This window comes from Pistacia vera, unplaced genomic scaffold (assembly GCF_008641045.1).
Source record: "Pistacia vera cultivar Batoury unplaced genomic scaffold, PisVer_v2 Contig143, whole genome shotgun sequence".
Classification (NCBI taxonomy): domain Eukaryota; kingdom Viridiplantae; phylum Streptophyta; class Magnoliopsida; order Sapindales; family Anacardiaceae; genus Pistacia; species Pistacia vera.
The window spans coordinates 968,233-988,206 of record NW_022195500.1 but is presented as its reverse complement, the minus strand read 5'-3'; the positions used below and the strand labels follow the sequence as shown (position 1 = coordinate 988,206).

Below are 19,974 nucleotides of genomic sequence, written 5' to 3'. Positions count from 1 at the left end.
AATATCAACATTCCATATTCGCATGTCAACATTCCCCCAAGCTTGTGTTTTGTATAGTCATAAACTTGAAGCTTGCATTGTAGATGTGAATTTTGTCTTCCATTGATGTGGAATAAGTAGGCAAAAGAGGCAAAGAGAAAAAACAGGTTGCCTGATTACGCTTGAGATGAGAAAGTATGAACATAAATGTTTTATGTACAAAATTGTGTTACCTTGTTGGTTATCTATCCCGATTGCCTATGCTCTTGCAGGCTGAAGCAAACTTAAGGCTGATGGTTGATTAGCAAGCTTGATATACGACGGAGCTTTGAAACCACTTGTTAAAACTCAATAAACTAATAGATATAAATGTTGAAAATGATTCAATATGTACTAGGAAATTCCAAGGAAACATTGGAGGGGTCACAAACAGTCCCATTAAAACCCAGCCTCTTTAGACATTTATCATCTTGTTGACAGAATTTTCCTAAACATGTATATAACATATAAATACTACTCACTGTTCTAACCCTAAGCTTTGTACCATCTCATAATTGAGAGAGCATTGAAGAGAGTAAGTATCCTAGAGATATCTTTGAGAGAGCAAGAGAGACAATTGAAGAGAGTCGAAGTATGCATGAGAGATATCTTTGAAAGGAAAACTGTATTCAATTAAATTGAATTGTTTGTATTGAGTTATTGTTATTTGTTACGTAAATACACACCTATTTATGCAAAATTAATAACTAGGAAAGGAAACATAATATATGTAATCTCTCTAAATAAAGAACACAATATCACCACTCTAAGGAAATGAAATATCTCATAATGTTTGTCAATAGTAGGAGATAGTGTCACCCTAAACTATATGACATCAATTTTCAGAAGTTGGAAACAATGACCAATTTATAGTATGTGAAAGTATTCGTAATCGAGTTACCCCTGATAAGCATTTTAACCCTACTTTTAATATCATATGAAAAAGAATTTCCAATAGAAAAAAGTTAAAAGTATGCATTTCGGATTCAGTAGGTACCATGTTTCACGTGAAACTACATAAAATAATAATAATAATAATAATAATAATAAATGGTATCTTAAATAGATTATTTACCTCTTTTTTACTTAATATATTAAAGATTATCATAATATATTATGGTATCTATGCTAAACAAAAGTGCCCCAACTGTGGGTTTCGTGTTGCATCTTAAACATCAAAGTTACATCCATCCATATTTGAATTAATATTTAGATATTGAAACTATTCCTAAGGAATTTTCTTATACGATTACTTAATGCAAACAACTTGGTAACTTTTGAGATTATTAAAATAGTAGATATTAAAGTAGTGCTACTCAGCCATGCATGCATATATCTGCAAAGCTGGCTCCCGCACTTGTAAATTAAATTCTATGAAATTAGGGTTAAGGAAGGGACATCGAGAACAATAACCTATATATATGTATATATATTTATACATTGTGAATAAAGTGTAGGTATGGTATATTTTGTCTGGCCAGAAAAGATCGATTGTGTTCTTGGTTTTGAGAAGACATTTGTGAACCATATCAAACTAGCTTTAGCAAAGATCAAAATAGCTAGGGTTCCCCATATCTTACTTTCATCTTTAAATTTATCTAGTCAATGTAGTGTTTTGATTAAACAAGTACATGGATTGACAGTTAAGCAAGTGATTTGCTAGGTTTGTGGGAATTATCGGATATGGTAGATTGGGTAGAATATATATCGATTATTCAGTTTTATATTTCGATTGATATGACATTATATAGTAAGTTGTGTTTGATACGAACGACGTTACATCAATTGATATTACAAACACTAGCACATATGTTCTCATGAGAATATTTAATAATATTATAGCTACTATCTATAATACATCGATATGACATTATACAGTACATCGCGTTTTGGTACAAGCGATGTTACATCAATTGATATTACAACACTAATAAATATATTTACGAGAATATTTAGTAATATTATAATTGGTTGAAAGGAAAATGTTAAATACTGAGATGAAATATCTAAATATTGTTTAATCAGTTATAATCTTTTGAGTTAAACTATTTAATTAAAAACACAAATTCATGGTCATTGATTTAAATTTATCTAGTCAATATAGTGTTTTTATTAAACAAGGACATGGATTGACAGTTAAACAAGTGATTAGCTTGGTTTGTGGGAATTATGGGATATGGTAGATTGGATAGAATATATTGATTATTCTGTTTTTTATTTTGATTGATATGACATCATACAGTAAGTTGCGTTTGATACGAACGACGTTACATCAATTGATATTACGAACACTAGCAAATATGTTCTCATGAGAATATTTAATAATATTATAGCTAAGGTCTATAATACATCGATATGACATTATATAGTACGTCACGTTTTGGTACAAGCGATGTAGATGTTACATCAATTGATATTACAACACTAGTAAATGTATTCACGAGAATATTTGGTAATATAACAACTGGTTGGAAGGAAAATGTTAAATACTGAGATGGAATATCTAAATATTGTTTAATGAGTTATAATCTTTTGAATTAAACTACTTATTAAGAACACAAATTCATGTCATTGATTTATTGCAATCTAACATATATGAGATGGAAATTGAAGATAGTTTGTTAATAGGGTAGCCACTGGAACTCTTACCCAATCGGTAATTCTAGGGTTCCAGATGATTAGTTAAGGTGCATATAAGTTGGTCTGGACACCTCCAGTCATATTAAAAAAAGAAAAAAAAAATGTTGAAGTTATTTTCATTTCTACCTCATCAACTCTTAAACCGTTGGATTGTAATGGATCAACGATTAAAAATTTAATTAACATATTATTTTTCGAGTTATAACATGAAACATCATATTTGTAATGTGAACTCTCTATCAAATGAACAAGAAAATTAAGGAAAATTTTGGTACATTCAAGAGTTTGGTTCTTGCTTCCGTGGATTGCTAATTTACTGGTGATAAATGTGACAAGTAAAAGGTTGGATTCTGTCAAAAAATGAGACGAAAAAGTAAAAAAAAAGAAGAGATGGGAAAGAAAAGAAAGATTTTAAATTCCGATTGTTTCTTGCAATCTGTCTTATTCCATATCAATTGATCCCCCATGGAATCACAATCAATTTTATTCTTCTTTCTTTTCTAGGCAACTATGTATATATTACATTACATTAAACCCAAAGAATTTTGTCACGATCTGACTGCTAATAAACATGTACAGAATCAATGGCACCATGTAAATCTTAACTGTTAGTATAATATTCAAAGTGTTCATGTTATAATTTGTGAAAATTTTTAGAATTTTTTTTTTCTTTCTCTAATGAACTTACTAGAAAAAGTGGTTTCGTATAGAAGGAATAATTTGTTGGCAATTGATGAGATATTTGCCCACGTAATTTTGTCTCTATTATCTCAATGGGAAAAGAAATTGAGCTGAGTTGTTCCTTTGTGATTCATTATTGGTAAGATGGTGATGGGGGGGAACTTTTGAATCAATTCTCTTTTGGTTCCGATCACGTTTTCAATCAATAAAAATTGACAGTTTTGTTTGAGGTGTCTGGTTTATAATCTTTTTGGAAGCAAAAACAAATCACTCTTTATTTTGGACGGAGGGTGTTCGAATAGTTTACACGCACTTCAACTAATTTTTCAGAGTTCCTCAGGGTCCTGAATTTGACGACCAAGTAAGCTCCTCAGTGACAACCCCTATTAAGATCTATGAGAATTCGAACTCAAGAACTTATAAAATCTAGTTTTGTTCTTTTACCATCAAATTATCCAACGGTGATTCATACTTAGTTTTTCTGCTCTGAATGCTGCTAGTCCCCTTGTAATCTCTTTCTGATTTCCAAAATTGGCTTTATTTCATGTCTTGAAATCAAATTTTGAATATAATTCTCAGTATTAATCCTTAAATGTGTAAATTATTAGTTCTGCTTTTGGGAAAATGAGTTGCGCAAAGGTAGATGTAGCGTGTTGAGAAAGATGCCGATGTCTCCTGGAAAACGTTCAGCAGCCTCTCGAGTGGTTTCCAAATATTCTGATGGCCAAATAAAGCTCTTGAAAAGTTCTCTTTACAAATGTGCGAACCACATTTACATTACACATCCGTGCAAACACTTGGCAACACAAAACATAAGGTCAAACTCTCCATCTTATGAAACTCGCTTCGCATCCTCTGTGTCAGATTACGAATCTGCTCTGATACCAATTGTCAAATCCCACTTTACAAAATGGATTAATTCCGTAAAGTTCTAAAACCTTATTATTCATACATACTTAACAAATCAAAGCAAATAAAAAGCTATGATATATCAAAAAAAATAAAAAATAAAAAATTTGTCATGTAGCAAATCGAACTGTCTGGGAATCACCAGGGAGAAGGGCTTATGCCTAGTTAATTAGTTATTGTGGTTCGCGATAGGCAAAACTCAAACAACGTCAGGGTGAAGAAAGAAATACAGTGAATTTGAAGCCTGAAGGGAAGATCAAATAATACAATGCCAAAATCATCCAAAAGTAACAGAAATATAATTCGTCCTCTTAATCGAAGGAAGGGTCATCATAAGCATCCTGAATTCTCATGGACATTGTTCACTGGCAATTCATGACCATGACATCTTTATGCTGAATCAAAATGAAACACTTGGTGCAACTCTGGAGGGTTAGAATACAGGAATCCAACATTATAAAACCACAAAAAAATGATTCCTTTAAAAACTAGCATCAAGATGTTTCAGGAAAGAATTGAAATGTAGCCATCTAATTATTTGGCAATGCATTAAAGGAAACCTAAAAAGATCCATAGTTCCAACAGATGACTGACCCGTGTCTTGAATAACCACAAAAAGATACCGTCCCAAACTTTGGGAAAGCAACAGCCACAAGAACTAAGGACCATCCAAAACAAACAATACAAGAGCTTTTCAACTTTTGAAGCTGCAGTGTATACTGGAAACTGCCTCATCGACTCCTCAATATTTTATTCCAATAGGAAAATTAACAGATGCAATCAGTGATGGTGATCATCATCGCCATGTCCATCTGGTGGTCCACCGGGGCCTACCACTTCCAGCTGTCAATAAAAAAATTTAATTAGTAGGAAAATATAAGGGATCATGAGAAAAAATGGATAATTTCAAGAAGACAAAAGTTTTGAAAGCCACTTAATTCATTCATCCTATTCCATTTTAACAAAACCAATGAAAAATGGATTTCCTTCCATGAAATTACAACTCATGGAAATCAAGTACCTAACTCAGTCCCATCCAGGCCCAACAGACCAAATCTTAACTAATAAAAAAGGTCTCACTGGAGTATATAATATAATTAAAGGGCTTCTTATGTCATGATTCCTGTCTTTACAATTTCATTTGCTAAGAAATCCACTAATAATTAAGATGTCATATTTGTTGCCTGGTTTCAGCTTAGTCAATCCAATTAAAAGTAAGAATCCTCTTGATGATTGGATCAAAGGTGTATTACACACAAGGAAACCTGAGTAATACAAGCAAATTCGAATTGATTGATTATGCCATTTTATAATGAGCACAGACAAGATAAAAATATGATGCAGAATTCTAGGTCAATCACATAATTTTCGGCCCATGGGTTGGCAGGGAACATAATCCACCAAAGGACTTCAAATCCCAAACTTTAGATATAGTTTGACAGACAGGCCTTTCTAGTTTAAGAGTCTGTGATTGAAGTTTGATCCTGCGCTTACCACAAAGTACTGTGAGCACACTGGGCATTCATGTGGCTTGTCTTTCTCCAGCCAAAACCAGACAACATCATGCTCCTCCTCTGCAAATAGAAAAGAAAAAAGGTAAATCATTCTAGATGAACGTTATTAAACAATGCCCTTTTGGTAATTTTTTGCCCAAATCATTAGAAGGCATTCATATAAAGCTGTGAGAAAAGAAAAGACAAGATTTTGTATATTTTAAAAAAAACCCACCGCCTTCGCCTCCAGGGCAGCCAACTATTCTCTTGTCATAGTAAGACTTGACAACAGCAGGTGCTTCCTACAAGCAAGTCAAATGAGACAATTATACATATGTCAAACTGTTGACGTCTAAGTGTAAACCAAAGCCAGCCACTTTGCGTCAATTTACAAATGAAAATATACCACACTAAGCTTAATATAGATATATTAAAAACATCATCAAAGAAATAACTGGTTCAGACCCAATATAAGTGTTGACTGTATTAAACTATAAAGGCTTGTTAGGTAGTCCATTCAATTCAAAAGAAATTCCACGTAAGTATCTGTCATCCAAAATGGTGGTCCTGATGACAAAAATGATCCCCACCCCGTAGGACAGTTCCTCTGTCTAAAGCAGACCTATCATATAGCACTCTAACAAAAGAAAAGAAATAGAAGACCTATCACCATCCCGGTCTTGTATACTTATATGAATTATTTCTTACTTTTTGTCCATTGTTCAAAAAAAAAGATAAAACAATAGAAATGATTATTTATATCTAACTACTCAAGTTTCTATCTCAAACTTAAGAATTTTAACAACCAATGCAGTGGATATCTAATTCAATGATGTTAGAGTATCGCAATTCATTTGTTCAAGATCTAAAGTTTTCAAACCATTCAAACGGAAATGGGTAGTGGAATCTAGTATCCCCTCTCATAAAAGGGAGAGAGAGTAGATTAGAAGTACAAAGACTACACCAAAAGTAAGAGAAACAAAAATAATAAAACAAAACCCCTCCACAACAAAATATATCTTTAAATTCAATCAAAAGGGCCTGCTTATGAATGTGGAAGACATACCGAATCTAAAAGATTTTCTCTTTCAAAGAAAAATATTAATCATTTTAGTGCAATAGAACTGCAACTCTTCAACAATAAAGAGTTAGCATAAAAGTCGCATTTTAGACATTTTTTACCCTTATCCCCTAAAAAATTACAAAATAATAAATGCTGAGGCAACACAAGGAAAAAATCTGCCACTGAACACTAGAAAATCAAACACACAATTCAACAATATCTCAACATTTCCAACAAGAACATCCTCAATAGTCAATAATATCAAGCATTACTACGTAGATGAGACATAAACAGATATCTTGACTGCGAATCTCCAGTAAGAAATCCGAATGACCACACAGTTGATCACTACTGGTAAAACTATTTTGCAACACATTTATGAACAATGTAACAAAACCGCAAAGGAAATTTACCTTAGTGCCAAATGGTCCAGCAGGGTTGTCTATCTCAAGAATATCCCTTCCCTGCAGAAAATAGAGAACCCAAAATCAGATCATCAGTCAGCTGCCAAAAGCATCTAATACAAAAATCAACATGCTTACAAGACATGAAAAGGAAAGAGGACCACAATTAGAATTATAAACAACAGACAGATTTATTATAAAATTAATTTCAACAGAAAAAGTGTGTTATAATATTTGCAGAACAAGTGATTCATTTGTTTGAAACAAAACAGAGAAGCCTCAACTCGAATAAGCATGTCAACACCAATCAGCTACACATATATAACATTTCTTTTAGGGAAACATAAAAACAGTAATATATAACATTTTCCACCAAACCAAACAGCATTCAAAATGAACATCTTCTGACCCAAAACAGAATTTAAAACAAAAATTACCTCAAGTGCAGCTTCGAGCTCCTCCCGCTCATGTCCAGTAGCAATAGGCATGACATCCTCAACCCTCTTCTTCACAGAAGTCTCTATTACAAACCAAACAAAGGCATTTACATCAATCAAACATAACAAGCACATAGCCACTCATTTAAGCATTATATATACAAACACAAGCACACATATTCAACATTTCAACCTTTTTCCTCCCCAATCAACAGAGCACGGTATTGATTAAATATTAAAATACTTTAATAATAACACAATTCATGGTCATTTATTATTGTAATCTATGAGACGGAAATTGAAGATAGTTTGCTAATAGGGTAGTCGTTGGAGTTCTACTCAGCCGATAGTTCTAGGGTTCCAATGATTATTTAAAATGCATGTAAGTTAGCTTGGATGCCTCCAGTCATATTAAAAAAAAAAAAAAAATGTTGAAGTATTTTCATTTCTACCTCATCAACTCTTAAACCGTTGGATTTTAATGGATCAACGATTAAAAATTTAATAAACTGATTATTTTTCGAGTTATAACATGAAACATCGTATTTGTAATGGGAACTCTCTATCAAATGAACAAGAAATTAGGAAAATTTTGGTCCATTCATAGTTTGGTTCTTGCTTCGTGGATTGCTAATTTACTGGTGATAAATGTGACAAGTAAAAGTTTGATTCGTCAAAAAAGGACGAAAAGTAAAAAAGAGAGAGAGGAAAGAAAAGAAATATTTAAATTCCGATTGTTCTTGCAATCTGTCTATTCCATACAATTGATCCCCCATGGAATCACAATCAATTTTATTCTTCTTTCTTTTCTAGGCAACTATGTAATATTACATTACATTATACCCAAAGAATTTTGTCACGATTGACTGCTAATAAACATGTACAGAATCAATGGCACCATGTAAATCTAAGTTATATAATATTCAAAGTGTTCATGTTATAATTTGTGAAAATTTAGAATTTTTTCTTTCTTTCTAATGAACTACTAGAAAAAGTGGTTTGGTATAGAAGGAATAATTTGTTGGAATTGATGAGATATTGCCCACGTAATTTGTCTCTATTATCTCAATGGGAAAAGAAATTGAGCTGAGTTGTTCCTTTTGATTCATTATTGTTAAGATGGTGATGGGGGGGAATTTTGAATCAATTCTCTTGGTTCCGATCACGTTTTCAATCAATAAAAATTGACAGTTTTGTTTGAGGTGTTTGGTTTAATTTTGGAGCAAAAACAAATCACTCTTTTTTTGGACGGAGGTGTTCGAATAGTTACAGCACTTCAACTAATTTTTCAGAGTTCCTCAGGTCCTGAATTGACGACCAAGTAATCCTCAGTGAACCTATTAAGATCTATGAGATTCGAACTCAAACTTATAAAATCTAGTTTTGTTCTTTTACCATAAATATCCAACGTGATTATATACTAGTTTTTTGCTTGAATGCTGCTAGTCCCCTTTATCTCTTCTGATTTCCAAATGGCTTTTTCATGTCTTGAAATCAAATTTTGAATATATTCTCATATTAATCTAAATGTGTAAATTATTAGTTCTGCTTTGGGAAAATGAGTTGCGCAAAGGTAGATGTAGTGCGTGTGAGAAAGATGCGATGTCTCCGGAAAATGTCAGCAGCCTCCCAGTGCTTTCCAATATTTGATGGCCAATAAAGCCTTGAAAGTTCTCTTTACAAATGTGCGAACCACATTACATTACACATCCGGCAAACACTTGGCAACACAAAACATAAGGTCAAACTCTCATCTTTGAAACTCGCTTCGCACATCTGTGTCTGTGTAGATTACGAATCTGCTCTGATACCAATTGTCAAACCCACTTTACAAAATGGATTAATCCGTAAAGTTCTACAACCTTATTATCATACATACATACAAAAATCAAAGCAAATAAAAAGCTAGATATATCAAAAAAAAATAAAAAAAAAAAATTTGTCATGTAGCAAATCGAACTGTCTGGGAATCCACAGGGAGAGAGGGCTTATGCTAGTTATTAGTATTGTGGTTCGCGATAGGCAAAACTCAAACAACTCAGGTGAAGAAAGAAATACGTGAATTTGAAGCCTGAAGGGAAGATCAAATAATCAATGCCAAATCATCCAAAAGTAACAGAAATTAATTCGTCCTCTTAATCGAAGGAAGGGTCATCATAACATCCTGATTCTCATGGACATTGTTCACTGGCAATTCAGACCATGACATCTTTATGCTGAATCAAAATGAAACACTTGGTGCAACTCTGGAGGTTAGAATACAGAATCCAACATTATAAACCACAAAAAAATGATTCCTTTAAAACTCATCAAGATGTTTCAGGAAAGAATTGAAATGTAGCATCTAATTATTTGGCAATGCATAAAGGAACCTAAAAGATCCATAGTTCCAACAGATGACTGACCCGTGTCTTGAAACCACAAAAAGATACCTCCCAAACTTTGGGAAAGCAACAGCCACAAGAACTAAGGACCATCCAAAAAAAACATACAAGAGCTTTTCAACTTTTGAAGCTGCAGTGTATACTGGAACTGCTCATCGACTCCTCAAATTTTATTCAATAGGAAAATTAACAGATGCAATCAGTGATGGTGATCATCATCGCCATGTCCATCTGGTGGTCACCGGGGCCTACCACTTCCAGCTGTCAATAAAAAATTTAATGTAGGAAAATATAGGGATATGAGAAAAAATGGATAATTTCAAGAAGACAAAAGTTTTGAAAGCCATTAATTCATTCATCCATTCCATTTTAACAAAACCAATGAAAAATGGATTTCCTTCCATGAAATTACAACTCATGGAAATCAGTACCTAACTCAGTCCCATCCAGGCCCAACAGACCAAATCTTAACTAAAAAAAAGGTCTACTGGAGTATTATATAATTAAAGGGCTTCTTATGTCATGATTCCTGTCTTTACAATTTCATTTGCTATGTAGATGTGAATTTTGTCTTCCATTAGATGTGGAATAAGTAGGCAAAAGAGGCAAAGAGAAGAAACAAAGGTTGCCTGAGTACGCTTGAGATGAGAAAGTATGAACATAAATGTTTTATGTACGAAATTGTGTTTGACCTTCTTTGGTTATCTAACCTGAGTGTCTTTGTGTCTTGTAGGCTGAAGCAAAACTTAAGGCTAAAGTGGGTTGATTAGTAGAAGCTTGACTAATTTGACGGGAGCTTTGAAACCACTTGTTAAAACTCAATAACCTAGAATAGATATAAATGTTGAAAATGATTCAATACGTACTAAGAAAATTCCAAGGAAACACTGGAGGGGTCACAAACAGTCCCGTTAAAACCTAGCCTCTTATTGACATTTATCATCTTATTGATAGAATTTTCCTAGACATGCACATAACCATATAAATAACTACTCACTGTTCTAAACGTAAGCTTTGATATCATGTCAGAATTGAGAGAGCAATTGAAGAGAGTCAGAGTATGCCCTAGAGATATCTTTGAGAGAGCAAAAGAGATAATTGAAGAGAGTCGAAGTATGCTTGAGAGATATCTTTGAAAGAGAATAATTGTATTCAATTAAATTGAATTGTTTGTATTGAGTTATTGTTAATTGTTATGTGAATACACAACCTATTTATACAAAAAGATAGTAACTATGGAAGAAAACATAATATATGTAATCTCTCTAGATAAAGAAACACAATATCACCACTCTAAGGAAATGAAATATCTCATATAATGTTTGTCAATAGTAGGAAATAGTGTCACCCTAAACTATATGACATCAATTTTCAAGAAGTTGGAAACAATGACCAATTTATAGTATGTGAGAGTATATCGTAAACATCGAGTTAACCCATGATAAGCATTTTAACCCTACTTTTAATATCATATGAAAAAGAATTTCCAATAGAAAAAAGTTAAAAAGTATGCATTTCGGATTCAGTAGGTAACCATGTTTCACGTGAAACTACATAATAATAATAATAAAATGGTATCTTAAATAGATTATTTAACTCTTTTTTACTTAATATATTATAAGATTATCATAATATATTATGGTATCTATGCTAAACAAAAGTGCCCCAACTGTGGATTTCGTGTTGCATCTTAAACATCAAATTTACATCCATCCATATTTGAATTAATATTATAAGATATTGAAACTATATCCTAAGGAATTTTCTTATACGATTACTTAATGCGAACAACTTGGTAACTTTTGAGATTATTAAAATAGTAGAAATTAAAGTAGTGCTACTCAGCCATGCATGCATGTATTTGCAAAGCTGGCTCCCGCACTTGTAAATTAAATTCTATGAAATTAGGGTTAAGGAAGGGACATCGAGAACAATAACCTATATATATGTATATATATTTATACATTGTGAATAAAGTGTAGGTATGGTATATTTTGTCTGGCCAGAAAAGATCGATTGTGTTCTTGGTTTTGAGAAGACATTTGTGAACCATATCAAACTAGCTTTAACAAAGATCAAAATAGCTAGGGTTCCCCATATCTTACTTTCATCTTTAAATTTATCTAGTCAATATAGTGTTTTGATTAAACAAGTACATGGATTGACAGTTAAACAAGTGATTTGCTAGGTTTGTGGGAATTATGGGATATGGTAGATTGGGTAGAATATATATTGATTATTCAGTTTTATATTTCGATTGATATGACATTATATAGTAAGTTGTGTTTGATACGAACAACGTTACATCAATTGATATTACAAACAATAGCACATATGTTCTCGAGAGAATATTTAATAATATTATAGCTACTATCTATAATACATCGATATGACATTATATAGTACATCGCGTTTTGGTACAAGCGATGTTACATCAATTGATATTACAACACTAATAAATGTATTTATGAGAATATTTGGTAATATTACAACTGGTTGAAAGGAAAATGTTAAATACTGAGATGGAATATCTAAATATTGTTTAATGAGTTATAATTTTTTGAATTAAACTACTTAATTAAAAACACAAATTCATGGTCATTGATTTAAATTTATCTAGTCAATATAGTGTTTTGATTAAACAAGTATATGGATTGACAGTTAAACAAGTGATTAGCTTGGTTTGTGGGAATTATGGGATATGGTAGATTGGATAGAATATATTGATTATTCAGTTTTTTATTTCGATTGATATGACATTATATAGTAAATTGTGTTTGATACGAACGACGTTACATCAATTGATATTACAAACACTTGCACATATGTTCTCATTAAAATATTTAATAATATTATATAGCTAGTATCTATAATACATCGATATGACATTATATAGCTCGTCGCGTTTTGGTACAAGCGATGTAGATCTTACATCAATTGATATTACAACACTAGTAAATGTATTCACTATAATATTTGGTAATATTACAACTGGTTGAGATGGAATATCTAAATATTGTTTAATGAGTTATAATCTTTTGAATTAAACTACTTTAATAATAACACAAATTCATGGTCATTGATTTATTGTAATCTATGAGACGGAAATTGAAGATAGTTTGCTAATAGGGTAGTCGTTGGAGTTCTTACTCAGCCGATAGTTCTAGGGTTCCAAATGATTATTTAAAATGCATGTAAGTTAGCTTGGATGCCTCCAGTCATATTAAAAAAAAAAAAAATGTTGAAGGTATTTTCATTTCTACCTCATCAACTCTTAAACCGTTGGATTTTAATGGATCAACGGTTAAAAATTTAATAAACTGATTATTTTTCGAGTTATAACATGAAACATCGTATTTGTAATGTGAACTCTCTATCAAATGAACAAGAAAATTAAGGAAAATTTTGGTCCATTCATAGTTTGGTTCTTGCTTCCGTGGATTGCTAATTTACTGGTGATAAATGTGACAAGTAAAAGGTTGGATTCTGTCAAAAAATGAGACGAAAAAGTAAAAAAAGAAGAGATGGGAAAGAAAAGAAATATTTTAAATTCCGATTGCTTCTTGCAATCTGTCTTATTCCATATCAATTGATCCCCCATGGAATCACAATCAATTTTATTCTTCTTTCTTTTCTAGGCAACTATGTATATATTACATTACATTATACCCAAAGAATTTTGTCACGATTTGACTGCTAATAAACATGTACAGAATCAATGGCACCATGTAAATCTTAACTGTTACTATAATATTCAAAGTGTTCATGTTATAATTTGTGAAAATTTTGAGAATTTTTTTTTTCTTTCTCTAATGAACTTACTAGAAAAAGTGGTTTGGTATAGAAGGAATAATTTGTTGGCAATTGATGAGATATTTGCCCACGTAATTTTGTCTCTATTATCTCAATGGGAAAAGAAATTGAGCTGAGTTGTTCCTTTGTGATTCATTATTGGTAAGATGGTGATGGGGGGGAACTTTTGAATCAATTCTCTTTTGGTTCCGATCACGTTTTCAATCAATAAAAATTGACAGTTTTGTTTGAGGTGTCTGGTTTATAATCTTTTTGGAAGCAAAAACAAATCACTCTTTATTTTGGACGGAGGGTGTTCGAATAGTTTACACGCACTTCAACTAATTTTTCAGAGTTCCTCAGGGTCCTGAATTTGACGACCAAGTAAGCTCCTCAGTGACAACCCCTATTAAGATCTATGAGAATTCGAACTCAAGAACTTATAAAATCTAGTTTTGTTCTTTTACCATCAAATTATCCAACGGTGATTCATACTTAGTTTTTCTGCTCTGAATGCTGCTAGTCCCCTTGTAATCTCTTTCTGATTTCCAAAATTGGCTTTATTTCATGTCTTGAAATCAAATTTTGAATATAATTCTCAGTATTAATCCTTAAATGTGTAAATTATTAGTTCTGCTTTTGGGAAAATGAGTTGCGCAAAGGTAGATGTAGCGTGTTGAGAAAGATGCCGATGTCTCCTGGAAAACGTTCAGCAGCCTCTCGAGTGGTTTCCAAATATTCTGATGGCCAAATAAAGCTCTTGAAAAGTTCTCTTTACAAATGTGCGAACCACATTTACATTACACATCCGTGCAAACACTTGGCAACACAAAACATAAGGTCAAACTCTCCATCTTATGAAACTCGCTTCGCATCCTCTGTGTCAGATTACGAATCTGCTCTGATACCAATTGTCAAATCCCACTTTACAAAATGGATTAATTCCGTAAAGTTCTAAAACCTTATTATTCATACATACTTAACAAATCAAAGCAAATAAAAAGCTATGATATATCAAAAAAAATAAAAAATAAAAAATTTGTCATGTAGCAAATCGAACTGTCTGGGAATCACCAGGGAGAAGGGCTTATGCCTAGTTAATTAGTTATTGTGGTTCGCGATAGGCAAAACTCAAACAACGTCAGGGTGAAGAAAGAAATACAGTGAATTTGAAGCCTGAAGGGAAGATCAAATAATACAATGCCAAAATCATCCAAAAGTAACAGAAATATAATTCGTCCTCTTAATCGAAGGAAGGGTCATCATAAGCATCCTGAATTCTCATGGACATTGTTCACTGGCAATTCATGACCATGACATCTTTATGCTGAATCAAAATGAAACACTTGGTGCAACTCTGGAGGGTTAGAATACAGGAATCCAACATTATAAAACCACAAAAAAATGATTCCTTTAAAAACTAGCATCAAGATGTTTCAGGAAAGAATTGAAATGTAGCCATCTAATTATTTGGCAATGCATTAAAGGAAACCTAAAAAGATCCATAGTTCCAACAGATGACTGACCCGTGTCTTGAATAACCACAAAAAGATACCGTCCCAAACTTTGGGAAAGCAACAGCCACAAGAACTAAGGACCATCCAAAACAAACAATACAAGAGCTTTTCAACTTTTGAAGCTGCAGTGTATACTGGAAACTGCCTCATCGACTCCTCAATATTTTATTCCAATAGGAAAATTAACAGATGCAATCAGTGATGGTGATCATCATCGCCATGTCCATCTGGTGGTCCACCGGGGCCTACCACTTCCAGCTGTCAATAAAAAAATTTAATTAGTAGGAAAATATAAGGGATCATGAGAAAAAATGGATAATTTCAAGAAGACAAAAGTTTTGAAAGCCACTTAATTCATTCATCCTATTCCATTTTAACAAAACCAATGAAAAATGGATTTCCTTCCATGAAATTACAACTCATGGAAATCAAGTACCTAACTCAGTCCCATCCAGGCCCAACAGACCAAATCTTAACTAATAAAAAAGGTCTCACTGGAGTATATAATATAATTAAAGGGCTTCTTATGTCATGATTCCTGTCTTTACAATTTCATTTGCTAAGAAATCCACTAATAATTAAGATGTCATATTTGTTGCCTGGTTTCAGCTTAGTCAATCCAATTAAAAGTAAGAATCCTCTTGATGATTGGATCAAAGGTGTATTACACACAAGGAAACCTGAGTAATACAAGCAAATTCGAATTGATTGATTATGCCATTTTATAATGAGCACAGACAAGATAAAAATATGATGCAGAATTCTAGGTCAATCACATAATTTTCGGCCCATGGGTTGGCAGGGAACATAATCCACCAAAGGACTTCAAATCCCAAACTTTAGATATAGTTTGACAGACAGGCCTTTCTAGTTTAAGAGTCTGTGATTGAAGTTTGATCCTGCGCTTACCACAAAGTACTGTGAGCACACTGGGCATTCATGTGGCTTGTCTTTCTCCAGCCAAAACCAGACAACATCATGCTCCTCCTCTGCAAATAGAAAAGAAAAAAGGTAAATCATTCTAGATGAACGTTATTAAACAATGCCCTTTTGGTAATTTTTTGCCCAAATCATTAGAAGGCATTCATATAAAGCTGTGAGAAAAGAAAAGACAAGATTTTGTATATTTTAAAAAAAACCCACCGCCTTCGCCTCCAGGGCAGCCAACTATTCTCTTGTCATAGTAAGACTTGACAACAGCAGGTGCTTCCTACAAGCAAGTCAAATGAGACAATTATACATATGTCAAACTGTTGACGTCTAAGTGTAAACCAAAGCCAGCCACTTTGCGTCAATTTACAAATGAAAATATACCACACTAAGCTTAATATAGATATATTAAAAACATCATCAAAGAAATAACTGGTTCAGACCCAATATAAGTGTTGACTGTATTAAACTATAAAGGCTTGTTAGGTAGTCCATTCAATTCAAAAGAAATTCCACGTAAGTATCTGTCATCCAAAATGGTGGTCCTGATGACAAAAATGATCCCCACCCCGTAGGACAGTTCCTCTGTCTAAAGCAGACCTATCATATAGCACTCTAACAAAAGAAAAGAAATAGAAGACCTATCACCATCCCGGTCTTGTATACTTATATGAATTATTTCTTACTTTTTGTCCATTGTTCAAAAAAAAAGATAAAACAATAGAAATGATTATTTATATCTAACTACTCAAGTTTCTATCTCAAACTTAAGAATTTTAACAACCAATGCAGTGGATATCTAATTCAATGATGTTAGAGTATCGCAATTCATTTGTTCAAGATCTAAAGTTTTCAAACCATTCAAACGGAAATGGGTAGTGGAATCTAGTATCCCCTCTCATAAAAGGGAGAGAGAGTAGATTAGAAGTACAAAGACTACACCAAAAGTAAGAGAAACAAAAATAATAAAACAAAACCCCTCCACAACAAAATATATCTTTAAATTCAATCAAAAGGGCCTGCTTATGAATGTGGAAGACATACCGAATCTAAAAGATTTTCTCTTTCAAAGAAAAATATTAATCATTTTAGTGCAATAGAACTGCAACTCTTCAACAATAAAGAGTTAGCATAAAAGTCGCATTTTAGACATTTTTTACCCTTATCCCCTAAAAAATTACAAAATAATAAATGCTGAGGCAACACAAGGAAAAAATCTGCCACTGAACACTAGAAAATCAAACACACAATTCAACAATATCTCAACATTTCCAACAAGAACATCCTCAATAGTCAATAATATCAAGCATTACTACGTAGATGAGACATAAACAGATATCTTGACTGCGAATCTCCAGTAAGAAATCCGAATGACCACACAGTTGATCACTACTGGTAAAACTATTTTGCAACACATTTATGAACAATGTAACAAAACCGCAAAGGAAATTTACCTTAGTGCCAAATGGTCCAGCAGGGTTGTCTATCTCAAGAATATCCCTTCCCTGCAGAAAATAGAGAACCCAAAATCAGATCATCAGTCAGCTGCCAAAAGCATCTAATACAAAAATCAACATGCTTACAAGACATGAAAAGGAAAGAGGACCACAATTAGAATTATAAACAACAGACAGATTTATTATAAAATTAATTTCAACAGAAAAAGTGTGTTATAATATTTGCAGAACAAGTGATTCATTTGTTTGAAACAAAACAGAGAAGCCTCAACTCGAATAAGCATGTCAACACCAATCAGCTACACATATATAACATTTCTTTTAGGGAAACATAAAAACAGTAATATATAACATTTTCCACCAAACCAAACAGCATTCAAAATGAACATCTTCTGACCCAAAACAGAATTTAAAACAAAAATTACCTCAAGTGCAGCTTCGAGCTCCTCCCGCTCATGTCCAGTAGCAATAGGCATGACATCCTCAACCCTCTTCTTCACAGAAGTCTCTATTACAAACCAAACAAAGGCATTTACATCAATCAAACATAACAAGCACATAGCCACTCATTTAAGCATTATATATACAAACACAAGCACACATATTCAACATTTCAACCTTTTTCCTCCCCAATCAACAGAGCACGGTATTCCCAGACACACACATTAACTTAATCCTATTCTTCCTCATCAACCCAACCAAAAAAAAAAAAAAAAAAAAAAATTCCACTAATAAACCATCTAGTTGATAAAATTTACATAAATAAATGAATCCACAGATTTACTCAACAATCTTCGTCAATTTCACACAACATTATCCACCACAAAACTCCAAACCAATCTAAGACACACGAAGAGATAAAATTCAAACACAAGACACATATATTCAAATACGAATACATATAAATGCCGCAACAAATACAGGAATGAATACATAAAAGTGAAGATCTTAGGGTTTTGAGTACCTGGTTCAGAGGAGAAGAGGCAAGCTGCGAAGACTGGGGGAGAAACGAGGGATCGATTAGCGGACAGAGCGATTGTAGGAGCGATAGATGCAGATCGACATGAAGATTGAGCTTGAGCAAGTGCTAGGGTTCTGAGGCGTGAATAGCAGATTCTTCTCCACATCGTCGTCGTTTGGAATTAGGGTTTGTGTTAATTGTTTTCTTTCGTTAGTGTTGATCTCAGGTCACCTCTGTGTGTTCGGAGAGATGAAAACGACGCCGTCACTCTCTCTACACTTTAACTTTTAAATTCCGAAGTACGAGTTGGAAATGAAATAATGTGAAACGAAAGGAGAAAATTTTTAGGGGTGGCTGCGATGAAGATGCCTCTCAATAACGGTGTTGTCAGTGGGGATTGACTTGGCACGTGCGACCTGAGTGTCTGTGGTTTGACTCTCTACACTCAACTTTATTACTTTGTGTGTATTCTCCAATTAGAATTCGCCACATAAGCAAAAAAACACTTGGGTGGGCTACCAATTTTTATTTTCTGTTAACAAGATCGTGTTTTTAACTTTTCCTTGCATAAATTATAACAGTAATACTATACCACCAACCATTTTTTACAAATTTTTTTTTATAATCCTAATATGATAATTTATAAATAGTCAACTCATAATTAATTAGTTAGATCCATGTGAAACTTATTGTGAATTGATCAATTGCAAATTATCACATCAGAATTATGAAAAAAAATTTGTGAAAAAGGGTTGCTAGTGTAATATTATTCAAATTATAAACTCATAAATAATCTCTAAGTGTGAAAATATTTGGAGGATATAAGCGTGGTCCATAATAAACTTGACCATATATTATGTATTTATAACAAATTAAACCAGTAAGACTTGAACAACAACAACACCTGTTATTAGGAATGAGTTTATATAGGGCATATGTAATTAAGTTAATAAAAGTATTGTTTTAAGACCTGGGGACCGAACAGGCTGGTCTGGCCAGTAGGACCAATACTCGACACTCGACAGCCTCTCCGATTCGGTTCAGGTTTCACTCCAAGGGGTTTTTACCATATTTCAAACTTATAGGAACTAATTGTAATTTACAAGAGTGTTTTTACAATATGTCAAAAACCTAGGGACAATTATTTTATTTGTGAATTTTGAAATAAATTAAAATTTTAGAGACTAATTTGTGATTTTTAAAGGTATTTCGTAAAATACTAAAATTTAAGAAACTATTTGGTAATTTAAAAAAAAAATGTCCTCCAACATCATCAATCCAACCAGTT

At 32.8% G+C, this 19,974-nt stretch overlaps 2 protein-coding genes across 2 annotated transcripts; both read right to left on the bottom strand.

Annotated features, from left to right (window-relative positions):
• Positions 1 to 4,702: 4,702 nt before the first annotated feature.
• On the bottom strand, positions 4,703 to 7,795 carry LOC116123539 (cytochrome c oxidase subunit 5b-1, mitochondrial-like). Its single transcript, XM_031409301.1, has 5 exons — positions 7,646 to 7,795; positions 7,218 to 7,268; positions 5,977 to 6,043; positions 5,743 to 5,822; positions 4,703 to 5,091 (listed from the first exon to the last, which is right to left on the bottom strand). The coding sequence occupies exons 1-5, from the start codon at positions 7,778 to 7,780 to the stop codon at positions 5,029 to 5,031; spliced, it is 396 nt and encodes a 131-aa protein (XP_031265161.1). The 5' UTR covers positions 7,781 to 7,795; the 3' UTR covers positions 4,703 to 5,028.
• Positions 7,796 to 15,207: 7,412 nt separating this feature from the next.
• LOC116123536 (cytochrome c oxidase subunit 5b-1, mitochondrial-like) lies at positions 15,208 to 19,065 on the bottom strand. Its single transcript, XM_031409297.1, has 6 exons — positions 18,690 to 19,065; positions 18,151 to 18,233; positions 17,723 to 17,773; positions 16,482 to 16,548; positions 16,248 to 16,327; positions 15,208 to 15,596 (listed from the first exon to the last, which is right to left on the bottom strand). The coding sequence occupies exons 1-6, from the start codon at positions 18,850 to 18,852 to the stop codon at positions 15,534 to 15,536; spliced, it is 507 nt and encodes a 168-aa protein (XP_031265157.1). The 5' UTR covers positions 18,853 to 19,065; the 3' UTR covers positions 15,208 to 15,533.
• Between the last annotated feature and the right edge of the window lie 909 nt (positions 19,066 to 19,974).

Coding starts and splice junctions, on each gene's coding strand:
- LOC116123539 (XM_031409301.1), bottom strand. CDS start 7,780: ATGTGCTTGTTATGTTTGATTGATGTAAATGCCTTTGTTTGGTTTGTA. Junction 5,823..5,976: donor CTGCCCTGGAGGCGAAGGCG/GTGGGTTTTTTT, acceptor TTCTATTTGCAG/AGGAGGAGCATGATGTTGTC. Junction 5,092..5,742: donor TGTGCTCACAGTACTTTGTG/GTAAGCGCAGGA, acceptor TTTTATTGACAG/CTGGAAGTGGTAGGCCCCGG.
- LOC116123536 (XM_031409297.1), bottom strand. CDS start 18,852: ATGTGGAGAAGAATCTGCTATTCACGCCTCAGAACCCTAGCACTTGCT. Junction 18,234..18,689: donor CCTCTTCTCCTCTGAACCAG/GTACTCAAAACC, acceptor GGTTTGTAATAG/AGACTTCTGTGAAGAAGAGG. Junction 15,597..16,247: donor TGTGCTCACAGTACTTTGTG/GTAAGCGCAGGA, acceptor TTTTATTGACAG/CTGGAAGTGGTAGGCCCCGG.